The sequence below is a fragment of the Triturus cristatus genome, chromosome 2_1, assembly GCF_964204655.1.
Source record: "Triturus cristatus chromosome 2_1, aTriCri1.1, whole genome shotgun sequence".
NCBI classification, from domain to species: domain Eukaryota; kingdom Metazoa; phylum Chordata; class Amphibia; order Caudata; family Salamandridae; genus Triturus; species Triturus cristatus.
Window position 1 is genome coordinate 391,078,652 of NC_140581.1, and position 24,872 is coordinate 391,103,523.

At 43.9% G+C, this 24,872-nt stretch overlaps 1 protein-coding gene across 2 annotated transcripts in view; it reads left to right on the forward strand.

Moving 5' to 3' along the window:
* Window positions 1-24,872, forward strand: part of ZSWIM6 (zinc finger SWIM-type containing 6) — a 528,445-nt gene that overhangs the window by 282,417 nt on the left and 221,156 nt on the right. For both annotated transcript variants that reach the window (XM_085631506.1, XM_085631504.1), the window contains exon 4: window positions 21,037-21,187. In XM_085631506.1, coding sequence (XP_085487632.1) covers window positions 21,037-21,187 — 151 coding nt within the window. The remainder of the gene's footprint in view (window positions 1-21,036; window positions 21,188-24,872) is intronic.

Genomic DNA, 24,872 nt, shown 5'->3' on the forward strand with positions numbered 1-24,872 from the left:
TAACCAGCAAGTGTAGTTAATTGCTGCATTATCAATATTATTGTCTGGAGCAGGAGCTGATTTAGAGCGAGTATCCTGCAGAGCCTCTACTTTAAGGTTTTTCCATTGTCTGTATTTGATAGTTCTGATTGTGTTATGTGCCGCTCTATTGCAAGGAGTCGTGACTAAAAAGATTGCCTTGTCATCTGACCATGGAAGTGGCAGTATTTTATCTATTTCCAATTCTGCGTTTGTGAAGATTCCATCCAACGTATGGTTTGCCACATGAATGGGTAGCTGAATTAGTTGGTGCAAGTTAAAACATTTGAGGGTATCTGCCAAGTGGCCGGTATCACCATTGGAAGACATCTCAAGATAAAAATTGAAATCCCCAACAATCGCGAAGCTTGCATACGTTATACAGGATTCCATAAATGAATGAATTTTGTGAACAAAACTGGCTCTGGGCCCGGAGGATGATATATTAGTATTCCTTAAAATGTGTATGATTTTTTTTTTTTTCATTTTTATACTGAAGCGAAGTGCTTCACAATTTAAATGAAATAATGGAGGGAAACTGGCCTCAAGGGAGTGGCGATAGATAATCGCCAGCCCTCCACCTCTTTTGTCGGTTTCATCTAGCCTTTCAATGTTGATGCCTTTCAGGATAGCGATCTTCATGTCGGGGTCAGATGTGTTATCTGTCCAGGTCTCAGTAAAGAAAGTAATGTCAGGATCCTATTGGAACACAAGATCTGCAAATTCATATATTTTTTTGATAAGTGGTCGCGTTGAACAGCATACAGGAGTGCACCTTCGAGGCCGTTAGCCTATTGGTTGCCTCTCTGGTGGGGAATATGGAGGCGACAGGCCGTGGCTGAGCGACTAATATGGGGGTAAAATAACATCATTGACACCTATATTTATTTGTACTGACACACCAGTCATGAGGGAGGCAATGGCTGCTTACACCATTCTGGCATAAGGCCAAGAGTTCTCACCCAGTGTATTTCACCAACGGAGCAGGGATCCTGGCGCGGACGGGCCCAGATGGGCTTGCCTTTGGTGTGTCCGCTGCGCGCCTGGTCCCTCCCAGTCCTTCATCGCTGGGAGTGAGGAAGACTGGAGCGCTGACCCTCCAAGATGGCGGCCGACCTGGAAGTGGTTGGTGTAGATAAGTGTGTTAAGACTCACCCCCCACGCCCCCTGGCTCTCTCCACGCAAAACGGAAGTAATCCAGCGGTGGACCAGAGAGTGAGGGACGCCCAAACAGGTAATCTGTGTTTGCACTAAAAATGATAGGCCCATGGGCACAAAACCGGCCTCCACCATCCAGCCCACTGGGGAAATGCCCGGTGCCCACTACAACCAGTCCCGCCCTGACCTGAAGCTAAATTGATCTGAGCAATAGTTCCCTTTTACATGCATCTCTTATAGGTTAAGCAGCCAACAAAGCATCCATATACTGAGACAACACAAATTCATGAACAAGATGTCAAGATTCTAAATCCTTCCATAGGGCTCAGCAGGAAAGACTTTACCTTGATAAGCTTATCTTCCCTATTCCTACACCCGTAGTCCAGTTGGCCAAGTATTTCAGAAATATTCAGGTATCTGGAAATTCTGGGGAGGTCGCACTCTGTACCATCATTAGTTGTCACTATAAAATAATTCTTGATCCCTTGTTTGTACAAACACAACTTCAGGGGTGCAATACAGTTAATCCTGTGCAATAGAACCCTTCCCAACAAATTCACTAGGCTGCTATAACTGACCAAAAACTAATGTTATGTAACAGGACTCCAATCCTCTCCAGAGCGGCTTGAAAGTAGATAAACGCACAGCTTGTATAAATCCGTATCCGAGAGCAAAACCAAAGGGGAGTTGACCAGACCTGCCCCCCTCACAGGATCGTCGCCAGTGTAATAATCAAAGTGGAACCGAGGAGTAAGAATACTGCTTTATTCAGGTCAACCGCTCTCGCTCTGACGAGCGGTATGTCAACATTCTAAGGTAAGCTTCAGGAGATACCAAGGTAAGTGGGAAGGCGGGGGTGGGCGGAAGGTACCAAGGTAGGAGTAACAAGGGAAGATACAACAAGGACCTTTTGTTACCAGGAAGGGTGTTGAAATTGGATAAGTGACAACAGAATTGAAAACGCCAACTGTTTACACGGACTTTCCCATGAGGTGTAGTTGGAGTAGTTCGTTCGGGCTTATAATAGTGTGCAGCCCCAGTATCCAGCAAGAAATCTACAAGATGTCCATACACACAGTGCCACCTGCTTACTTGTCGACTCTTTACTCCACTCTGTTTTCAAACCTTCAACATCCTCTCACTTATTTTGTTTCCAGCATGTTTTCAAACTAATGCCACAACGTCACCAATTTCTCCTTCTCTCTTCAGCCTTATTGAAATGCAACAGGTGACACTTATTCTGTTTTTCTGCAAATCTACTTCTAGCTGCCCAGCTATTAGTAAGAGTTGATGATATACCCTTCTCCCTTAACTAATAGCCTTTACTAATAAATGATCAAAAAAATCTCCAGTTAATACTTCTCATGCTGGCTCCCACTTTGACCTCACAATATATTGCAATGGTTTATTTTGCTCCTGTGGAAGTTTCTCTTGCACGTTGTTTGGTACGTAAGGTGGGCAGACAAATATTCAACTAATCTTCAAGGCAATCCTCCCCCTCAGAAGCCTAATGTTGCCACTAAAGGTGGATAGAACCAAGTCTCTTTTACAAAACTCTCACACCAACACGGTTTGCTTCTGCAAAGCTGTTTTTTCATACTAGCCAACACATTGCACACCTGTTCTTTACCTTGCTGCTCTGATTACTTTGTCAATCCAACGCTGCTCTCATTCATTCAGCAGCTCAACCTCTGCTGGTCCAGGTAGCTTCTTACGTTCATTCATGCATCATTCTTCGCAAGTACTGCAGATTTTTCATTTCAAATGGACTAATTTTCTGGAGTTTTATGTAGTGTGAACTCGACCTGAAGGTATCGGAGTACTTTACTTGAGCAGCAGTTGTGTTGCAAACTAACACATTCATTTGTTAGTCATAGGAAGATGAAGTGATTTGCCCAGAATAACAGGATGTTGAGCGTCCCTGCCGAGACTCGAACCAGGTTCCCCAGCTTCGAGGCCGACCACTCTAGGTGTGGGGCCACATTCTCAGGAAATTGAAACTTCGTGTCCTTAATGGTGATCTCCTACTTTCATCCACAAACAAGTAGGCATACCAACTTTTATCAGTTCGGTTTGAGCGTCCCCTGGCTTAAGGGAGGTTATTATTCACTTACACTTGATCTCTAATGGACTTTTACACCCTGAAGGAACTGGAAGAGAGCAGTCCCTCCGCTGAAGGAAAAAACATGCTTTTCCTTTACCATCCTACCTTTCTTACATTCATTCTATGGTGCTGGGGAAGGGAGACAACCTGGCATGCCTTTCATCTCAGAGGCAACATGACTGCAGTCTATGAATTTTTTTTTCTCGGTTAACCTTTACTCTCTGCCTACGCTACTCATCTCTCTGAAAGAACTACTAGGATTGTCCATGCGCCACTTACAATGCAGCCAGATCATACCAGATGTTAGGGGATTACCCATCCATTTGGCTGCCTTGTGTCTGCTGGGGTCACCGCAACTTGGCTACTGTGGATCCCCCAGTCTGACGATCAGTGCAGACCACGGGCCGGTGTATCTCCACCAGAAATGTCGACGCCAGAACCTTAAATAACATTCATACGCAGGATTGTTCTTTGAGAGCAAGCTTTTTTCAGCTGAATGATATTGGAGCTCCAACAAATGTCTGACAAAACTCTAAGCACAGGTAGTTATTGTCTCGTCCAGTAATAGAAATGTACTCGATGGTTCAGTTGTGCATCTATTATAGATATGACCGCTCCTTCTTGGTGCATTGATAACAGTTGTTCAACAGTGCATTTTTCCCACGGCACATGCAACCTTGACAAACACTTGCCAATGCCAGAACGGAACCGTCGTATCTCCCCCTCTAGTCTTCCCATGGTACCCGGGGCTGAACTCTGCAAAGTGCCCTTCAGTATTAGTTGTTGAAGCTCAGGCCTGTATTAGTGCTGTAGCAGTGCGTTCACGTGCCACGAGAAAGATGGAGTCTGTTTAGTTTTTGCTTTTGTGGCCCCAGTGCTCACCTTCTAATGGTGTAGATTTGGACATTCATTTGTGCTAGAATGCTAATTCTGTCAGCCGGGTGAATTTGAATCGGTATAGTTCCTCAACGCACGTAGAGGTGCATTTATTAGTTAAACAAATCCTGGAAATATACTGGCGGCAATCACCGTTCTTCGCCCACAATCTATGATTAAATAGACAAATGTAAAAAATATATATAAATTAAGTAAACCAGAAGCAGTAAATGTAATGCATCTTAGATGGAAGTATTTGCTCACGTTATATTCAATTTCATTTTATACATGTAGATCTCCCCGTACCTAGTTGTCCAACTCAAGGGTGTAAATTGTTTTCTCTGACCATTTGAACATCCATGCCCCGAACTGGCATGATTTCTCTTTTTAAAAAAAAAAAAAAATTTATGCCATGCACCTTTTTACATTTTTGTGCTGAGACTGCACAGGAGCCTTTCAGTTTAAGAATACAATTTACTCAAACAGTTGCACTACAGATGGGGGTTTCAACTAGTCGGGTAAATAGAGCAAAGTTATTAGGGCGCCATTTTACTTACCACCTGCTTGCCTGACCTAGCCAGCCCTTTGAACTTCTGATTTGATTAGCTTAATCAGCCCGTGCCTTGAAAATGTAATTAGGGCAGAGTTCTAGTCTTATGAGCACTCAGATTTGTTTAAGTATTGCATTGGCAGTAATGTATACTGATGTTATGACTTTGGTTATTTCAGAACTCACACCTTCTTCCTAGGGTTCTTCCTGGTGGTAGGACTGTTAAGTGTCGCTTTCTAGGTTTGTACTATAAAAACAATGCAAACTCGAGCAGAATTTTACTTTTGTTCTCACTGCTGGATGTGAGGGAGGTCATCCAGGTAATACATGTTTTAGTATGTTTAGCATGATTTCTTACCACACTGTTTAAGTTGTTGAAATTCCTTCCGCTGTTGTAAACTATCGGCTCACAAGGACCTGCAAGTAATGTTTGAAATGTATTCCTTACAATTTAACGGTCTCCTTCATTCATTTCAAAGTGTTCAGTGCTGTTAAACGTTTTGCAGTTTTAATCTGTTCCCCTTTGAGCACAAAGTCGTTATTTCAAGTCTGGAGGGATATGTTATGGGTGGCCATTGCATTCCTCGGTCTACTGTCTATGCTGTTGTTTGCGTTGGGCCCTTTCTTGTAGTGTGAATTCTTGGCACTAGTTTTCCAGGATGAATCTAATCTGGATTCATATGCTGTGCTTTATCCTGCCCTTTACTGATTGACCTAGAATTTGTATTTTTATTTTGAGTACTGATGATTATAGGTGGAGCAAGTATGACTTATTGCTAAGAAGTTTAGCGTAACTTCATCATGTTTCCGTTTGTAGTCTCCGCCTTCAGATTCAGTTTTCGCGCTAGTGGGTTTAGGAGTAAGAAAAAAGCTGCTGACCTGTGATTGAATTGAGCATTGAAAACCCCATTGATTAAGTGATTGATTAGGTCCTATACTAACACGAGGAGCAACATGAAGTGAGGGAACAGTCTCATGGACAGTCAAACAAGAGTTGTTTAACCATATGAGATTCAGTTTCGAAAATGCATGTTTCAGGGAATTATTTCCCATTCAACCTTTATGGGGTTCGATACGTTTTGAAGCATACTCCTTGAAATCTTTTCCTAAGTGAGTCAGTGCAATTTGTAGTTAATGACCGGTATATTGTGTGTAGTGTTTGCCTACCTGAAGGCCGTAAGCCTGGGGATTGTTCAGCATGTTCCATGCTTTTTTCGAAACCAAGGAAACCATTCTGAGCTATCCAATCTAGACTGAAATGGGGTGGGATTCTCCAAGTAAACTCTGCACAGCATGTGTATACACAACTGGTTTATGCTTCAAAAGAAACTAGTTGCTTACCTTCAACAAATGTTTTGCAGCTTGAAAGTTTACTGATCTGGCATGTGACCAAGTGAAGAATTTCCAGTGTGCAGAAAAAAAATACAAAGGTCTCAGTACATGCAGCTATTATAGTGACCAATCTAACCTGAATAGCACTACAATATACTGTGATGTGGGCTTATGCTCGTCTCTTAGCAAGTCATACTGGCTTCACCCATAGATGACTACCAAAATAAATCTGTGTTCAAAACCTGTGTGGCTGTAGATGCACCTGCTTTTCATACTCCTGCCTTGTAGTTTTGAGTCCCGATGTTTGCAAGTTGTTTTTCTTTTTAGACTTATTTCAAGTCACAAGATAAGGTGACTCCTCCTCTTGGTAATAGTGCGTATGGGCATCAACTCCATTAGTTTTTTTTTCCCGCCATTGGGTTCAGACGTGTATTGCAACGCTCCAGTTTCCTGGATCCTCTCTGTGGGTAATCCACTCTACCCTCTTCTGCATTGTTTTCAAACGAATTTCCCATCCATCGCGTATCAAAATATGGAAAACTAAGTTGTGCAGGAACACTCCGGGCCTTTCCTGTCCGGGCCACCTTGCACTCATTTGAATCTATTGATGATACTCTGCTGATGGAATGGACTCAGTTTCGATTCTGCCCTTAGTCCCGTTCCAGGTACCTGCGGACCAACCTTCATGAGGTCTGCATTCTGTGCCCATCCCCTGCATGCAAAGATTGAGGCCTGTCGGTCATTTTGATCCAAAAATAACTTGCAAGACCATTGGGCACAACTCCGATGCAGAGACGTGACATCAAGCACACACCTGATATTTTCCAACAGCAAGATATGGATCTGGAAGCTTCAGTTGCCGAAGCTGAAGGGGCGTTTTCAGTTCAAGATTCTGCCTTCGAGATTGATTTAGAGTCCCACTATCTTCTGTCAGGTCATGGTGCTGTGAATACTCAAAGCCCTTACCTGCCCACACAAACCTTTCGGTTCCTATAAAACAAAAGGCTCCCAGGCCACCACTGCCATATGGCCATGATAAGCACTGAGATTCAGCTTTGGCTGCCCCACCCTCCAGCTCGACACCTAGAGCACATGTGAAGCCTTCCAGCTCCACACAGTCCAACTCCTTCGGCTTCCACTGTATTGGTTCTGAAAGTGAAAACTGATTCAGTTCTGAAACTTTCACGACTGAACCAGAAATCTGCTCCCACAACACCCCTAAAGCTAATTTTAGAGACCATGCAGGGAAGACTTGATCCAAAACAAGAGGATCCATATACACTGGCCACATTATTACAAAGGCGGCAAACCTCTTTCCAACAGGACATTGATCTCCCAATACCCTTGACTAGGAAGACCGGCATTGGCATTGCCAATACGTCTCGCTTTTGGGACTTTATAAGTATTTAGTTATGCAACACAATATCCTTGGTGCAACAACATCAACTGTTGCATGGCTAAACACTTATAAAGTCCTAAAGGGGAGACCTATTGGCTATGCCAATCCTTGTTTATTTACTATAGCCGCCACCGAGTATTAAACGACAGAGTGGGATAAGGTCATAGCATATCATCGCAAGCATTTACAATGCAATAGGTCTCACAACTGCGAGTTTTGGAGCTATTGCTATTCTAAATGTTATTGTAAACGGCAATGGATTTTTTAAAATTAAAAGGTATTGTAATTAATAATAGTAATTTCCCATTACTTATTATGAACCAAAAGTAATCCTATGTGTAATCTGGTCCTAGCCTCTCGCCATAGAAACAGATTAAGATGTTAGGGCGTGTTGCTATCATATTTTTTCGCTCACTGGAGGTTGAATGTCCAAATGATGGAATAAATGCAGAGGGTTGAGGAAGTACTCATTGCTGTAGCAGCAATGATGGAGGTGGACGCCCTTCAAAAGTAATGAATGGGACGAGGGATTTGCTAATGTATGTAGCATATGTGCCCATGTTTTATAAATGTCAATATAGCTACTAAATGTTCTGCCCTCATAATAATGTAGTGCTTGCTTCGTTGTGCCAGACACCAGTTATCAAGAGCCCCGACACCAAGTAAGACGCAATAAACACCACAATAAAATACATGCCCGGGATTCAAGAGCAGCGCTGCGTTAGGACAGTTTAATCTCAGACCCAATAAAGACGTCCAGCCCGTCCTTTTATTTTTAGCCCAGCTCTTTGGTTAAGCGAGTGTAAAGCGTCAGAGGCTGAAACATTTATTGCGAGAGATCCTGTCAAGTCGATTGCAAAGCGGCGAGAGCACAGCAAAGCATACCATGGGAATGGGAAACAGCTTGTGGCCAAAGCCAATGAAGCTGCGACAAGTTCACTTGAGACCCGCGTGGAGATAGAATGCCATTCCCAGAGCTTAAAATGTATTAACAGCAATCACGCGTTAGGAAGGGTCGCATGAAACAAGCATGTCTGAACTGCTGGCCAATTCACAGATATCACTAGGTGGAACAGCAATAGTGAAAAAAGCTCAGCGCCCGCAATCAAAATTAAAGCGCGGCGCTTTGAAGTTGCACATAACAAAGCATGGCGCTTGTAAAATCGGCGCCGCATTGAAGAGTAACTGTAACATTTGCGAGCCTATGTGACAAAGTAAGTTGATATTTTAAAGATTTATGTACCAAAAGCAGTACTCGCATGCATCGGTTTCCGGCAGCCACACAACGTGTTCTGGTGTTGTGGACTGCTGATCAGCTGTTGCAGGGGAGGAGGGGAGGCGGTTAGGTTGGAGCTAGGCGCATCGTCTGATTATTATGGCTGAAAGAGGCTTTTGCAGCTGGTGAAGACGTGGGAGGAGAGTCAAATGGGCAGCTAAGTTTTGGTGGATGGAAGGTGAGCAAATGAAGCTGCAAATATAATTAAAGTGCGGGCTTTTAAAATCAGTGCCACATTAATGTAAATTTGAGCATTTTGCGGCCGCGAGACGCGATCTGTGGGGGGAGGGGAGAAGAGGGAGTTCTGTGCATAAGAAAACTGGTGCGAAATAGCAGCAGGGAAGGGGGCGGAGAGGAGGCTATGAGGGAGAGCGATGTAAAGCCATATGGCTGCTTTGCGCGCGTGCACGCCTCGTGCACTGTAGCTCTATGCCAGCGGTAGCACTTTGAAAAGTCCCTTACAAAATGTCTCTCCGAGCCAGCGCATGTGCTGGGCTCAGCGAGACCTAAAAAAGGACAAAGCTACCCGTCCCTTGCACCCTGTTCCTCCTTCTCCATCTGAAATACCTCCATCACCTGTACCTCATTCACCACATAATCCTTTAACCCCTTCGACGCGCATGACGGAACGGTTCCGTCATGCACGTCGGTTGCGCTGTGCGCATGACTGAACCGTTCCGTCATGGCCCCGCCCGCGCACGGAACCTTCAGCGTGGCGCGGAAATCCGCGCCGCGCTGAAGGGGTTAAACATTATATCTCTGGATTCTCCACATACAGACTCAGATGTAGGAGACAATTACAGAGCACCACCACCAGACCCTTGGCAAGATTATGATATCGACCATCCAGGGGACACCGAACTGGACCTATAACCTGCCAAACCCTTGTCTCCTGTGATGGAGCAGGGGAAATACAACATTTTTTGTACCCCTTCGAAGTTAATGACCTCATAACTTTAAAAATACTAACTGTTTGAATGCATGTATTAATCAACAAATGCAACTTGAATTCGACACTACACGCTGGAAACTGGCATTGCAAAAATCTAATTTATTTACAAATGTGACATTAAATTAACATAGGTTTGTGATTCGTGTAGAAATTAGACGTAAATTGCATGCATTTCGTTTGTAGTAAAATGATATGTGGCAAAGAATGAAGATGGTAAGTAAAAGGGCTTTAAATGTCGCTTATGCTAGGTAACCCCTAACAAGGGTCATTAGAATGGTGGGTGGTAAACAGAGAGGCTTATTTTATATGTCTAATTTCTGCTATGTTGTTTTCATATTAGTTCCGTTCAGGCCTGCTAGGCCTTGCTTGGAAAATGACCGCTGCAGAGAGACGTAATTGCGTGCGCCGAATAAAGATGGCCCGCGCATGAGCAGAGTGGAAGTTCCAGTCACGAGTGTGTGGCCTATGCCCGGAGTGAGATGTCAAGGCCAGTCGGATCTAAAACAAGAGTTGTGCCAAAAGTTCAGCATGAATGCATGGGAACGGATAGGAGACTTTCAGTCCAGAAGATGAACTAATTCATGACTGTCGAATAATGTTGCAAATATAATAACAAAGTTAAAGTACCTTTGGACTTGATGAATCACAAGAACTATTGTACGCATTGGTTGTTTGCAAAACCGGTTCGAGCAAGGAGGACGATTAGGTGACCATCACCACCCCTCCAATGGACCAATCAGAATGAATGTAGCCCCTAAAAGGTTTCAATTTTGGTGTAGCAAGTTAGTGTAAAGGGTATAAAAGATCTTGTGCTTACAATGACTACATTCGTATTTTTTGGGATGGAATGGTCGTTTATTCTACATCGATCTATTCAACAAGACACGCTGTCTGATTTTTCTTTCTGATGCTGAAAGACTGTCAATTTTGGACTTCGAACGTTGATGGGGAAAAGGAACGAGACCGCCGGGTTTCTATCCTGGGAGGGAATACGTCCGAGGAGGTTAGAGGGACAGACAGTATTGGGAACCTATTCTGTAATCTTCGATTCATGGTCTGGTGAATCATTCTCGTCATCGCCCTAAGGCCAAGGGTAATGAGTATTTTCAGTTTCTATTCAATCTTTACTTAAATGCTTATGAAAATGTCTAGAATATTTGTCTAATAAAACTTTACTTTTTTAATTTATCTAGATAAAAATTTCATGGTAACTCAAAGCTGAGTCTGTGGTTATTAGAATTAAAGTTATGATCAATAATTGTGGAAAGGTTTTAATTGTGATTGCGCTGGACTTAATCTCCATCAACTGATTCCTACTAGTTGGTCCATCGACCGAAATAGCAGTGTACCTTAATGTTTAGAACCGACAATTCCAAAATTAAATATATATGTGTGTATATAGAAATTAGTTGGGTACAATTTTAACAAGGTACCCCGTATGTCTTGCAGCTCGTCTTATCACTGATTCAGAAAACTGAGTGAATGTGTGTTTCGGTGTCATGGGACCCACCGATGAATAAGTGGTGTAAGGGTTTTTCTGGGTTGGTGTCATAAGGAAAAGGTTTTATAATAGCCGCGCTGCATCACCTGACAATACTTCATCATACCAGGAACTTATAGCTAGGGCTGCAGCATACCATGGGGTTAAGCTACAAAAATAATCCACGGAAGATGTTTTTATTTGACACTAGGCACTACCCATAGAACATCTCCATCTCTTCCAATGTTAAAAGGCATGATGTGCCATGAAGATATTTTTAAAGACAATGCACGTTACTACCCTTGGGGTAGTCAAAGTATAAAACTGCACCATCTTACCCAGTTATTAGAGGTCATAGTCCACCAGGCTCCCTATTTGTTGCAAATGTCCATAAAAGAGCTAATTCTCAAACTACAGCAGATGCACCACCTCCTGATCATCCTAGACATGTCTGGGGTAGACTACAGCTGTTTCTTTCCACCTGGTAGTCAATAATATCAGACAAGTGGGTGTTGGACATTATCCAACATAGTTATTTCCAGGAGCTCATCAGCAATCCTCCCAGTATTTCACCTCGCACCCATAATCTCTCTGGAACATCAACTGCTCAAACAGGAAGTGCAAACTCTATTACTCAAAGAAGCTATAGAGCCAGTTCTTATACATCATCAAGGGTCAGGGGTTTACTCCCTGTGCTTCCCAATTCCCAAAAAGGACTGGTCCCTATGGTCCATTTTAGATTGAAGGCCTCTAAATCACTACATACACTCCGAACCGCTTCAAAAAGGTCACACTTCAAGTGCTTCAACTTCTCAAACAAGGCGACTTAATGTCAGCACTAAACTTAAAGGATGCATACTTTAACATCCCCATTCACCCAGCACATCGCAAATATCTCCGATTTGTGATAGCTGGGAAACATTATCAATTCAAAGTCCTTCCATTTGGAGTCATCCCTGCACCCAGAGTGTTCCCCAAATGCTTAGCAGTGGTAGCGGCGCATGTACGAAGACCAAACATTCAGGTATCCATATCTGGACAACTGGCTTATCAAAGCAAATACACATCGTTTGTCATCAACATACTCAAATTAACATAAATCTCCTGCATCCGCTGGGATTCACTATCCGCACTAAAATTCCATCTTCAACCATCATAGCTGCAGCCATATCCAGGGGCTATGCTCAACACTCAAGTAGTTCTAGCCAATCCCTATACAGCCAGATTCAAAGTTTTCAAACACTGCTTCCACAATTTCAAGCCAATCAATACTTAATAGTGTGAACTTTCATGCGTCTTCATTGCAAAGCATTGTGCTTTGCAGTAGCGCCTCATGCGAGACTAAGTATTCGTCCCCTACAGGAATGTTTAGCACAACAGTGGGCTCACAGGGTCGACTGGACAATCTAGTGTTGGTAGACAGACGCACTCTGCAGTGGTGAAACATCCAAAATCTGTTAAAAGGGCAGCCATTCTTCAACCCTGTTCCAAGGGCGTGCTAACAGCAGATTCTTCCCTTACAGGGTGGGGTGCTAGCCTACAAGAGCAGGGGGTGTAAGGACCAGGGGGCAGGGGCACACTACAGCTGTCACACCTCTCTCAGGACCATTTGATGTTGGGCAATACATCACAAAATCAGTCTGTTAGCGGACCATATCCCGGGAACAGACCACGACTTTGCCAACCTCCTCAGTAGGATACGGTAACAAGTCCATGAGTGGAAACTCCACCCAAAGTCCTCCTCCCATACTTCCAAAAATAGGTCTCTTTGCGGCAGAATGCAAAATGCCCAAATGTCTTCTCCAGGTTCCCACACCCCCTATCCAAGGCAATGCCCTGTGGGTCAATTGATCAGGAATATTTACCTACACTTTTCTGCCTCTCTTCCATTTCTGGTTTCGAAGTTAAGGCAGATGTCTCTCCCCCTCATTCTGATAGTTCCCACATGGGCTCGTCAACCATGGTTCACCACACTACCTTAACTTTAAGTAGATCCACACGACAAGCGTCAAATCAACCATGGCGAAATCAGACACCCAACCCAAAGAAGTGGAACCTGGTGATATGGCTCCAGAAGTTATCGAATTCGGATAACTTAATCAGCCCTCAGAATGCATGACCAATCTAAAGAACTTTTTAGCCAAGTGGAAAAGAGGTATTATTTATTTTAATAACCAAAAGATTGAACCACTCAATGCATCTTTACAAAACCTTATTTGTTACTGCTTGCATTTTCAATGCTTCTACCTTGCTTAGACTTAATAGATATACATCTTGCAGCAGTGGCTGCTGATATTAAAAATAATCTTTGTTCAGAGTGCCATTATTAAGGCTTTCGTGGAAGGCCTTAGAGTGATACCACTAAGGGTCCCACCTGCATGGAATTTCAATATTGTTCTAGCAAGACTTATGGGTCCACTCTTTGAACCATTACACAATTGCCTTACCGCGTGACTCGAAAGACTTCAAAGACGCCACTTTGAAATATCTGGTTCCTACTCTAGATGGCAGGAGTGTGCACATCATGTGGACCCACAGCACTACATGCCAAGAACAGATGCTTACAGGGTAAGTAACATAATCCTTAAATATTTCCAGACCCAACAAAATATTACGTTATCAACCTGCAACCCTTTATAGACAAGTAACCAAATTCCCCATATATTTTTTTTGTTTCACGTGTCAAAAGACCAGGCCGTATTTCCATTAACTGGAATTTTCATTTTTGCAAATTTTACTTATGTCATACTTAATGCTATGACTGAAACGTTTTGTAAAAAATGTGTCCTTTGTGCTAGAATTGCATTGTGTATTAAAAATCAACCAATCGCTGTGAATGTATAGGTTTAAATATTCGAAAGATTGTATTTTATCAGTTGTCAAGATGTGTGAAAACAGTGGGAGTCTATTCCACATCCAGGATAGAAAGGTTTAGAGATCTTTGAGACCGCAAATTTGGCAGGCAGTGAAATATTGAATGAAATAAGCAACTTTGTTCTGCATATACTATTTTTTTTTTTTTTTTTTTATTCAAACATGTGGTTCATTTAGTATATTACCATAGTCATATTGGTGATCCAAAAGTTACAAGTAAAGTTAATCAGTATTACAGCATAATACAAGTATTGGCCCTACATTGAAGCATAATCGTGTATTTCAATGGCCTTTTCTTTTCAAATTAACATTGCGCGGCACCTCAAACCTAGCAGGCTCCCAATTTCCCCTGTCATGACTCTCAATCTCTGTTCTTCCTTGCAAATAGTAGTGTCGTTCTCAGGTAGTAGTTGGAGGCGTAGGGGTGCCTCCATAGCTATGGTTAGCCTCTTGGGTGTCTGTCTCGTTCTGCTAAATAATCATTGAGGGGGGCCTTGTGTGTGTTTTGGCCGTGAGGTAATCTGGAGAATCAATGCATAGGTTTGATGATTGTTGCAGGATGTAAAGTCTTACAGCCTTTCAGATGCTTCAGAAGTGCTGCGGCTTCCCCAGTGCATTGTTACCCTGCGTTTGGCCGAGAGTAGTGCCATTGCTGTTAAACGTTTGGTTCCTTTGGGAGGGTCCTTGACAACTCACTTTCATGAGTGAGCAGGTGATGGTCTGTCATTTGAGCCAGCAGGGACCTTTCCCCAAAAAGCCTGGACAGAAGAGGACTCCCATGCCAAATGGACGAAGCCCACATGCTCCACAGCACGTGCAGCTATGGTAGCAAGAAGGATCTTTACAGTGCTGGTGTACTGTAGGCTCTGTGTAAATATTTGAAATGTAAAAGCTTGTCGATAATTTAGGGGTTTTCGTCCCATTTGAGCACCGTAGTATCGCCACTGCATTTTGGATAAGGGTACACAAATAGACATCCCATGCCCCCAAAGGCTTGGCACTGCCCTAATCACTTGGTTCTGTCACATCCTGGTAAATAGCCTAAACAACCATCTTTGTATCAGAAAAGGGTTGTCAGATGTGTCAGCAGGGCAAAGTCAATTGGCTCTTCCGGATAGACCGGTATCTTTTCCCGAACTTGCTGTGGAGTCTTGCACATATAAAAATATCTAAGGTTGTAGGGTTCCTGCAAGCTTGGAATTGTTGCAGCGTAAAACTGTCCATTCACATATGTGACCAAGCTCTGATAAAGCTTCTTATGTAGGGTTGTCTGTACCACCTGTTCATTGGTGAGTAGCGGGAAGGAATTATTCAAAAGAGGAATCGCTGGGGAGTATAACAAGCATTTGCAATGCAATAGGTCTCGCATTATTAAAGTTTGAGCTATTGGCATTGCTAAATAATGCAACACCAATAGCTCAAACTTTAATAATGTGAGACCTATTGCATTGCAAATGCTTGTTTATTTATTTGTTTTAAAACACTGGTCTGGTGAGAAGCTAAAGTGGTCTCTACGCCAGAACTAATTACGGAGGAAAACAAGGGATAGGATGGTTCTAACCACCACTACAAAAACACGAGAAGCCTTGCTGTTACCAGTGCATGTGTGGAAGGGGCCTCACGGCTTCTCACCCTCGGCACTGTTTCGTGCTCGCTGCAGCAGCCATGAGCCTGGACCAATGAGGCCACCAAGGCTTTTATTGGCATCGATTTTCACTGGGTCAGGGCCAGTACAGAAAGTGCTTTGGGTCACATCTTCAGCTCCCCGTGCCGCTGATCAATCTCTTTCTAAGAACAACATTGACTAAGTCAGCAAGACGCTGTACATAATGTGCTTTGATCGTGTGCTCTGGATTATCAGCGCCAAGAGACCCTACTGGGTGGTGGGCGCTATAAAACTGCTGCCAGACGAACCGGATTTGAAATGCGGTGGACTTTTTCGAAATATCTTATTATGCTTCACTGTAAATGGAAGCTCCAGTATGTAATAAACAAGCTGGCTCCCTGGAGCCGACGGGGGGAGGGAAACAAAGCGCGCGATGCATGCGCTGCCAGCCTCCGGGGACAGGAGATGTGCACACGTATGGAGTGCACATCGCCTGTCCGTACGCATCTCCTGTCTCCGCGTGCCATCTCCTGTCTCCGCGTGCCATCTCCTGTCTCCGCGTGCCATCTCCTGTCCCCGCGTGCCATCTCCTGTCTCCCTTCGGCACAGAAAACGGCAACAATAGAGTCTCGCAAGTCGAAGTGGCGTATGCGCTGCGTTCGCTAGCGAGACCTAAAAAGGGGGCTCCCACTCTGCATCTTGGTGTGCGCCATACCCAACAATTTGCGGCAACTGTTTTTACCTCTGGGATTGTCTAGTCCCAAAGAGGTGAAGTCTTCTCTTCAAGGGTGCACCTTCTACCTGTTCTCATTCTCTATTCATTAGGAGAGGAGCACATCTGTGTGACATCAATGTGTCGCAAAATGACAGTGTACTTAAATGTATATTTCCAAATCGGGAACTTCAAAGCCCCCCACACTCGTAGGATGAGTCATTGTGTTCCAGGCATTACCATTGGCTCATAAGTTTCCTCATTAGGGATTTAAGTGTATGGAAAATTCTTTTTAATGCAGTCCTGCCAAGTATCACGCATTAGACTAACGCAAATCAGTGTGGTGCTCCGCATCACTGCACTGAAATGCATTGTCACGCATATTTGCATGATACCTTTGTCACTAAAGCGCTGCAAACCTGTGTGTGGCAGCTAGCAGCGCCCCCCCCACCTGTGGCACTGCAGGCTGCTCCTACAGGCTTGCAGGGCTGCAAAGCACTTGGCAGGACTGCATGCTGAGAGCCAAGGCTGCGCTGGCCAGCTCGCTCACAGTCAGCGCTACAATGTATTATAGTTATTCAATTTCCGCAGCGCCGTGCTGACTGCGCAGCTATGAGTCGCATGAGGCAGCTCGGAGACAGCCTGAGCTCACGGCCGGCTCAGTAGTATGCTACTTGTACTACAGAGACAGTCTGGTTGTTTAATACATTGGCAGGGCACCGCAAAGGGACGGCTTTCTTACAGTGGCCTGGTGCTATCTCGAGCAGTGCTGAGTGACTACTGCTAGCACAGGTCGGGCTGCCTTGAGACAGTCCAATATAGCTGACCCTGGGTCTCGAGAGTGCAGTGCTGAGCGTTGTCGGAGTCCTGACCTGTGACCGACCGCCACACTCCATGACCGTCCAGTTCGGTTGCAGCTGGTGGTTCAAGGCATCCTAAGCCTGCTGCAGAGTCAGTCGCTGAGGCCAGACACGCAGCACTGCAGCTGCCTGACCGAAGATCTGATCACCAACAACATTTAGTAAGTAAACTAGTTACCACATGCCACCCCCACAGAGTAGTGTACTAGGTTAGTGGTGCACTTTCATTTCTAGTGCTGTGCAGTTATTTTAAGATCCTCTTAAAATTTCTCGTTGCCGAAATTAGTGTATTTTGCTGATAATTATATGCATCCCTAATCTTTAATGCTTTATTTTGCGTGTGAGGAAGTGTCACTCATAATGGCTCAAATGTCACTCATAATTGCACTAAAATTATGAAAATGTCACACATACTGATCTGAAACCTTGGCAGCTATGTTAATGGTGATAGTTTGTGATAAAGAAATTTGGACTTAACCACCATCTCTAGCAGAGCCACTCTGTCCCCCAATGGCTTACTCCAAAGGAAAAGGGCTTGTGCTATTGGTCAGTGGGAATTTGTCTGTGTCCCAGTTTATGGTGATACCTGCGAATCTGCCAAAACTGATCATTTTCATGATCACTGGGTGCACATTGGTTGCTAGAAATTTAACAAAAGCAGGATATTATTTGCGTACATCGATAAAGGTGTTGGGCTGTGGAGGGGGGGGGGTCCATAGGTAAGATAAATAGTAGAGGGGGGGGTTTATGGCATCCCTGCTCGGCTCCACTGTTTATTTGGAATGGCTTGGATAAGAGACTGTTCACTGACTCTGATGGTGGGGTTACCGTGAAGCAGTTGGATAAGAGCCTAAAATTCATTCAAAATGCAGTACCATCTGAGCGGTTCCATAAGAAAAGGCTACTCCAATGCCTTCAAATCCCTTTTTGGCATCTAATACAGCCGCTGCCTTGAGCTCTGGTTTTAGTTGGTGTAAAATGGCAGCCACCAAATGATGGCAGTGGACCGGTGCGTCACAAAACCAGCCTGCACCGGGGAAACTATCTTGTAGAGTATCAGGGACAGTCTGTTCGCAATTCCCTTAGCAAGGATTTTATCATCAGTTAACTACAGTGGTCTGGAAGAGACGCAGCGAGTGGAGTCTCTCCTGGGCTTGTGGAGTACCAAAATTGCTGCTTCGTGTAGTGTTGGAGGGAGAACTCAATCAGCAAGTGCCTCTGCGTAGAACTCGAAGAGATGGAGCCAGTATGTTTATAGGCTTTATAAAAGTTGATTGTCAAGCCATCTGAACCTGATGCTTTGATCCCACCTGCCAGGTCATCTATGGCAGCCACTATCTCTTCTGTCAATATTTAGTGAATGACAAACTGTTGCTGGCTGCTATCCAGCTCAACCAGGGTCACTTCACCTAGGTAGATCAATGTGTGCAGTAGGGCCCGTAGCTCTGGTCTTTTAGAGATGCATATTCTAAGTCTCAAACTCAGCCAGGCGGTCTCTTTGGCTGCCAGAAACGTGCCTATCTGGGATGAGATGGTATGTATGTTCCCCTGCTGTCACTTATCAAGGCGTTGGGCCCAGGAAAGTGTCAAGCATGGCCTTTCCCTTCACCATACTGACATGCTAGTGCATTTTTGCCCAAGTAGTCTACTTCCTACTCTGCTAGGTCTCGAAATTCCTCAAGTAGCTGATGATGCACTGTTGGTAATTTAAGATATGCAATAGGTGTGATTCTGGTTTCAAGATCCCATAGTTTCTGTTCCAGGTATGCGTTGTCTCCGTAGACCACGGAGAATTCCTGCATGTTTGTCTAGTACAACCCCTCTGATAAAGGCCTTAAAGGCCTTCCGAAGTGTGGCCTATTTCGCTACCATACCTTTGTTTAACTGGAAATTGTTTAATATGGCTGTACGCAATAATGTACAGAAGACCTGTTCTAGAGCATGTAGGGAAATGCCATCAAGTTCTGTGCGGGCAAGAGCTTGGCGTAACAACTGTAGTTTGATTGGGTAATTGTCTGAGGGTGTGTTGTAGATGGACAATGTCTGTAACCCAGACCATCGAATCTGGTGTAGACAGCCAGTGGGCTAATCTGGAATAATTGTGTGGTGAGGAAGTGTCTGAATTCTTTAGTGGAGAGATGTTCCTGTCACCAGAGATCACAAAGCCCAAAACGAATCTGACATCCTGCAATACTTTCACCAAGTGTATGGCGCAAGCATCCTATACCTGGGCAATCAAGGTCTGGAATTAACACTACATAAAAACCCCTTCCCCACAGCATACGGTCTAAATCAGTGTCGCAGATTGGTGAGAATAGCTAAAAAGAAATGGGGTGAATAGATTTGATTTGTACACGTTTACCAGGGCCAGCTTTACATTTTCCAAGAAGCCTATTAGGACCACAAATCACCCATCCATATCAGTGTGCTGGTGATGTAGTCAAATGCGACATGCGGGTGCAACACTTGTGGGATAGTATGGTGAGCCAGCAGTCAACTTTGGAGAGTTCCAATTCGGTCTAAACGTCTTGCAGAATTTTGTGGCCTCTACCTCAGAGGTGAATTGGGTTTTCCACTCAATGTCTGCATACAGCCAAGTTGGGTATAATATGGCATATTCTACATTGCAGTTGTGCAGCGTTCACTTTACTTCCACGAAGTTCCAGAGAGGGAAGCTAGTGCAGCATTTAAGGGATACAGCACCCAACTTTGTGTCCTCCAGGGCATTTTCCATCTGTCTTGGGCCCTAGCTTCACCATACAAAAACTCTCAGGCGAAATGATAAAGTAACATCGCCATCCCTGCCCCGCCACCACTAACCTGCAGCTCTGATGTTGTCCAGGTCCCTCAAGGATGTAAACTGACTGGCTACAGGTTCCCTGGTGTCTAGGACAGCAACACGGGTGGTGGCAGCAAAAGGGCTCTGGTGGAGCCCCTCCGGGTGTGCAGGCTTCCAGACTGGTCAGAGAGCCCTCCATTTAGGCCGCAATGTATTTGTCTGGTCCAATGGCCCCTCTGGGTGGTGCGCGGTCTTGTTAGAAGGGTGCAGTGAGGGGGCAGCCTTGGGCTCACCGGCAGCCCCTATTGCAGCCGGGTCTCTGAGGCCACCAGGCCCCCTTTGTACCGCAGTCTGCGATGGCAGCTGCACCTCCACCTATAGCCCAGCAGGTCCCCACAAAACTCTGCAGGATCTCAGCTCTCGGCCTCCACCAATTCGGCTAATGTCCTGCCATGGTGGGGGCCCAGTTGCTGTTGCTGGTGTGTTATGGTCCGAGCTCGCTGCTAGGCTGTCCTCTTGGCAGCCTGCGTGGCCATGATCTCTCCTGCATGTATTATGCTAATGGTCATTTACTTGTAAACTAGGGAATTCAATAGAGAAATTGCAGAATTTTGGAAATCAGTACTCTTCTTGCCATTTTTCAACTCAAGATATGTTGCAGTTGTCTGTGCAAGCAAGTGAAATTGTAGCAAATATCACATTACTTACAATGCATTCTTTTGAGCGCATGGTCATTGCTGACAAGCTCTGCTTAAGTGGGACTGCTACACTGACTACTCCAGTCTTGGTAGGTATGGCAAAGTTTACTATACTGCTTCTCAATACAGACCTATGTAGCAAAAACAATTGTCGCAGAGCTTAAGATGGTGTGTTTCAGTTGGGATCTGTGTGGTTTAGTTTACCCTGAATTCCTAAGTTTGGCAGTGTAATTCTTAAGGTGTCCTGAGGTAACCTTTTTCTGTCTAGTTTTCTCTGACCAGTACCACTTTGTTAGTATTTTTACGTTTGTTTATGAATATCCAATGTTTGTGCTGATTTGTAGCTGTGGCTTGTCTTCCAGGTCCGAGAGATGTTGAAGATGAGGGACTCGAATGGAGCTCGCATGTTGACGTTAATAACTGAGCAGTTTATGGCTGACCCGAGGCTTTCTCTTTGGAGGCAACAGGGTACTGCAATGACTGACAAGTACCGGCAGCTGTGGGATGAACTAGGTAAATTAAACTTTGACACTTAATGCTTGCTCAAAGAATGGATGATCTTTCTAAAATGCTCGAGCTGGTTTTTTATTTATCTTTGTGTATTTGGATTTAGATCATGGTCCGGATCTCTTTATAGTTCTAAGATGGTTCTGGTTTTCAGGAACTGCAAGAAAATCACTGGTCAGCACAGCTGTGGATAATGTTGTTGCTGCAGTAATTGTAGATAGTGGATTGGATGACGGGTACCCACTTCTCACTACTTTGCATGGTAGCCCTAGCCCAGTTGCAGCATCTGTGTCCATTAAATGTTTTGCAAATATTCTGCACATGGAATTGGGCATCACCGCCTAAGTGTTGCTCATGGACATCGATGCCAACCCTACTCTGTGCTCAGAGTGCTATGGTACCTGTCGGTACAGAGTACTTGCTGACCTAATTCTATTTCAAGACCCCCTGAAGTTAATTTCCCTACCTCCTTTTCGGGATCAATTTGAAGCAGCAAAATTAATGGTCAGATTGAATAAAACTCGACTGAACTCCTGGCTCCCCTACATTGCAGCTGAAAACGAGACAATCCGATGGGCATTTCAGTGAGTTGTAGAATTAATAGTGGAGGATAACGCTTTTCTAGTGAATGGGGTGTACAGTGCGCGTTTGAATCAGGTGCTGACAGATATTATAAAATATCTTAGACTTCTGGATTTGCTGGAAGTGGTGAGAGCACAGGAGGGGCAAGAGCTGAATACTGCTGATGTGACATGACATTTAGAAGAAAATGGGGGTGAGAAATAGAGCCAGGGTTGTCACAAACTGAGGAATGCGTCTGGGTCGATGAAGTTCAGTTACAAAGTTTTTGTAATTTATACCTCTCATAGAAACATGCCATCTCTACTTCGATAAGTAGAAGACATAGCAGCTAGACAAACTGTAAAAGCAAGGACAGCAACATCTAAAGCTAGATTGCGACAAATGTTGCTCATATTAAACATGTTAAACAGTTTAATTTACTTGGCTTTTTTTAAACTTGGGGAAACTGCATTAATTTTCCAAAAATGAGTTTAGCAGAAGCCAAATTCTTTGTACGATTCTCTGGCCCAGTTTGTTTTGTAGGTCGCAGGTATTTAATCTTTTAATGCCCTTTAACAATGTTTAAATAACATCGAGCCTTAGTACATGATGCTAGTTAACCGAATCCAAACCTTGTTTTCCCTTTATCACTTTGAGTCTTGCCTTTCTTGTAGTACAGGCAACAAAAGCCAAGCTCTTTAACTAGGTTTATTTTTGAGAACTGGTAGCAAGGGCCAGTTACTGCTTAGTGCCTACCTGGGAAAAGAGCGATTATCTGGAGTCCGGTAGAAGGACAATTCTCAGTTATAGGATTTTATTAGTGGCACAAACTTTCTGAGCCTGTAATGTTACTTTTTTCAGGTTATAAGTATCTACATATCCATGTTTTCAGGTACTTTACGGATTATTAAATGATGTTGGGTAGGAGTACAGCAAGCAATTCCATTGGTAATTGGAAGTGTATTCTTACATTTTGCCTCTAGAAAAGCATCCACACGTGTGTTGCAGATTTCAACATGAAAGTGTATGCTTCTAAGACTTGTACAAAAATAGAAGCCATTTGCTATATTTAATGTTGGCTTGACACAGTGGGTGCTCAGTTACCTGCTTAGGTTGAGGCATTTCATCAATTTCAGCTTGCCGAGCTCATTCCTAATAAACTAAGCTTTGCAAGTTCATTGGCTCACCTGTGTATTGATCCTCCTTTCATTGCAAAGCAGGCAAGGTTTCCTGCAATGCTGCAAGTTCACACAGTACAGAAAACAAAGTGACATTTATGGCTGAAGCAATGGGAGGTGTACTTGGCTCAAATAACAATTGAAATTAAGAAACTGGCAACTACTGGTACTTGCAAATTAAGGTGCAGCTCCAGATAACTCACAGTGCGTTTCGCCACGATAGAATCAAAACTCAGCTTGAGCTTAGTTTTACATTATGTTCTGTCCCTTTGTGGTAGAAAAAGCAGCCATTTGCCTGTGTATTAAATGTATTAATGTTTTGATTTCTGGGAGACAACCAAAAATCTACTAGACGTTGCCAAGATGGTGACTAATGTGGTGAATATCCAATGCCCACTTTCTGTGGCGGCCACACCAGAGTTTAAATGTCGTTTTTTTTCAAGTGTGTACCAGATAAACACTATATAAGAGTCTTGCTGGTATAAATGTGCCCGCTCTCAGTTTTTCTGTTAAAGTGTGTGTGTATGTAGCTAAATCTTTCTCTGGTGGAGGCCCGGGTGTGGACTTTTCAAAAAATGTCTCTACAGTATTTGCAATGGATTTAAATATTGAGACTATCTCTAAAAGAACCGGAGTTAGGAAATGTTTTTGTATTGCACATTTTGCGCCATGAGTGGCCTTCTAGTGTCACAGTAAATACATTATTATTGCCAATCACATACTCCCAATGAGATCTCGATTTACGCTCCACTGGGTACGTGTGTTTCTTATATTATAGAGGCACTTTGTTCTGCTAGAGACTTCTAACTGCAGGCCCCTCACCTGGTGAATTTCCCCAGGCGCCAGACTGGATCTGAAAGATTTTCTTAGTACCTTCCTCGCGTGACTACACAGAGTGGCATGTCAGCTACAGAGTCCATCCCGCTCCAGATGGGGCATTGGACCACTATCTGAACAACTGCTGCACGCCCATGTTATTTCCTTTCTTCTCCTTCCTTTTTTGATTTTTTTTTTTATTGAAAGTACAAAAGAGAAATACAAAAATAGGAAGCCTTTTCATTTACAAACCCCCCTGCCCTCCCTCCGCCCCCGACACTTAAACATCAGAGTAGGAATTGGTTGGTGAGTAACCTATCACAGGTATTCAGAATCTAGTGTATCAAGAGTCGAGAAAGCAGTCAATAAGGTGAAAAAGAGGAAAGAAGCACGGAGAAAAGAAGAAAAATAGACTAGAAGGAAGGAAAAAAGAATAGCGGATAGAAATAGACATAACAGTGCAATGATACTTATAACATTTGAAGCTTATTTATGGTAACGCCCAGCCACCCCTCTCTCGGAAGAGAAAGCAATTTAAAGGCTCGCCTTGGCCGGGAGTATGCCCAGACAAATTGAGAAAAGATATGATCTAATTTCTGTAGCATTATTTTACTTAACTCCAGAGGGATCGCTCTAAAAAAGTAGAGTAGTTTAGGAAAGTAAGTCATTTTAATGACATTGCATCTCCCAACAACGGTAAGGTGCAAGTTATTTAGCTGTTTAAGTGCCCGTTTGGTTTCAGTAGCTAATTGGGTCAGATTGTTCTCTACTATTCGGTCGATATCTGCCATTAAAGTGACCCCCAGATATTTTGCAGACTGTACCACTCTGGCGTCTGCCCAACCAATTTGATTGTTATGAATGATCTGGGTTTTACCTTGGTTAAGGGCATAACCTGACACCTTCCCAATTTTTTTTGCCTCTAGCTCTAGAGCATCAATGGCGCTTACAGGATCAGGGGTGACCACCGCCAGGTCGTCTGCATAAGCCATGATTTTGGTGTCCAGCCCTAGTCTGCTCACCGCTTGGATTGTTTGATTGTTTTCTACAGCCTTTATAAAGGGGTCTATATAAGAGCGAAGAGCAGAGGTGAGCATGGACAACCCTTGCGGGTCCCTGTGAGATTTTGATCTGCT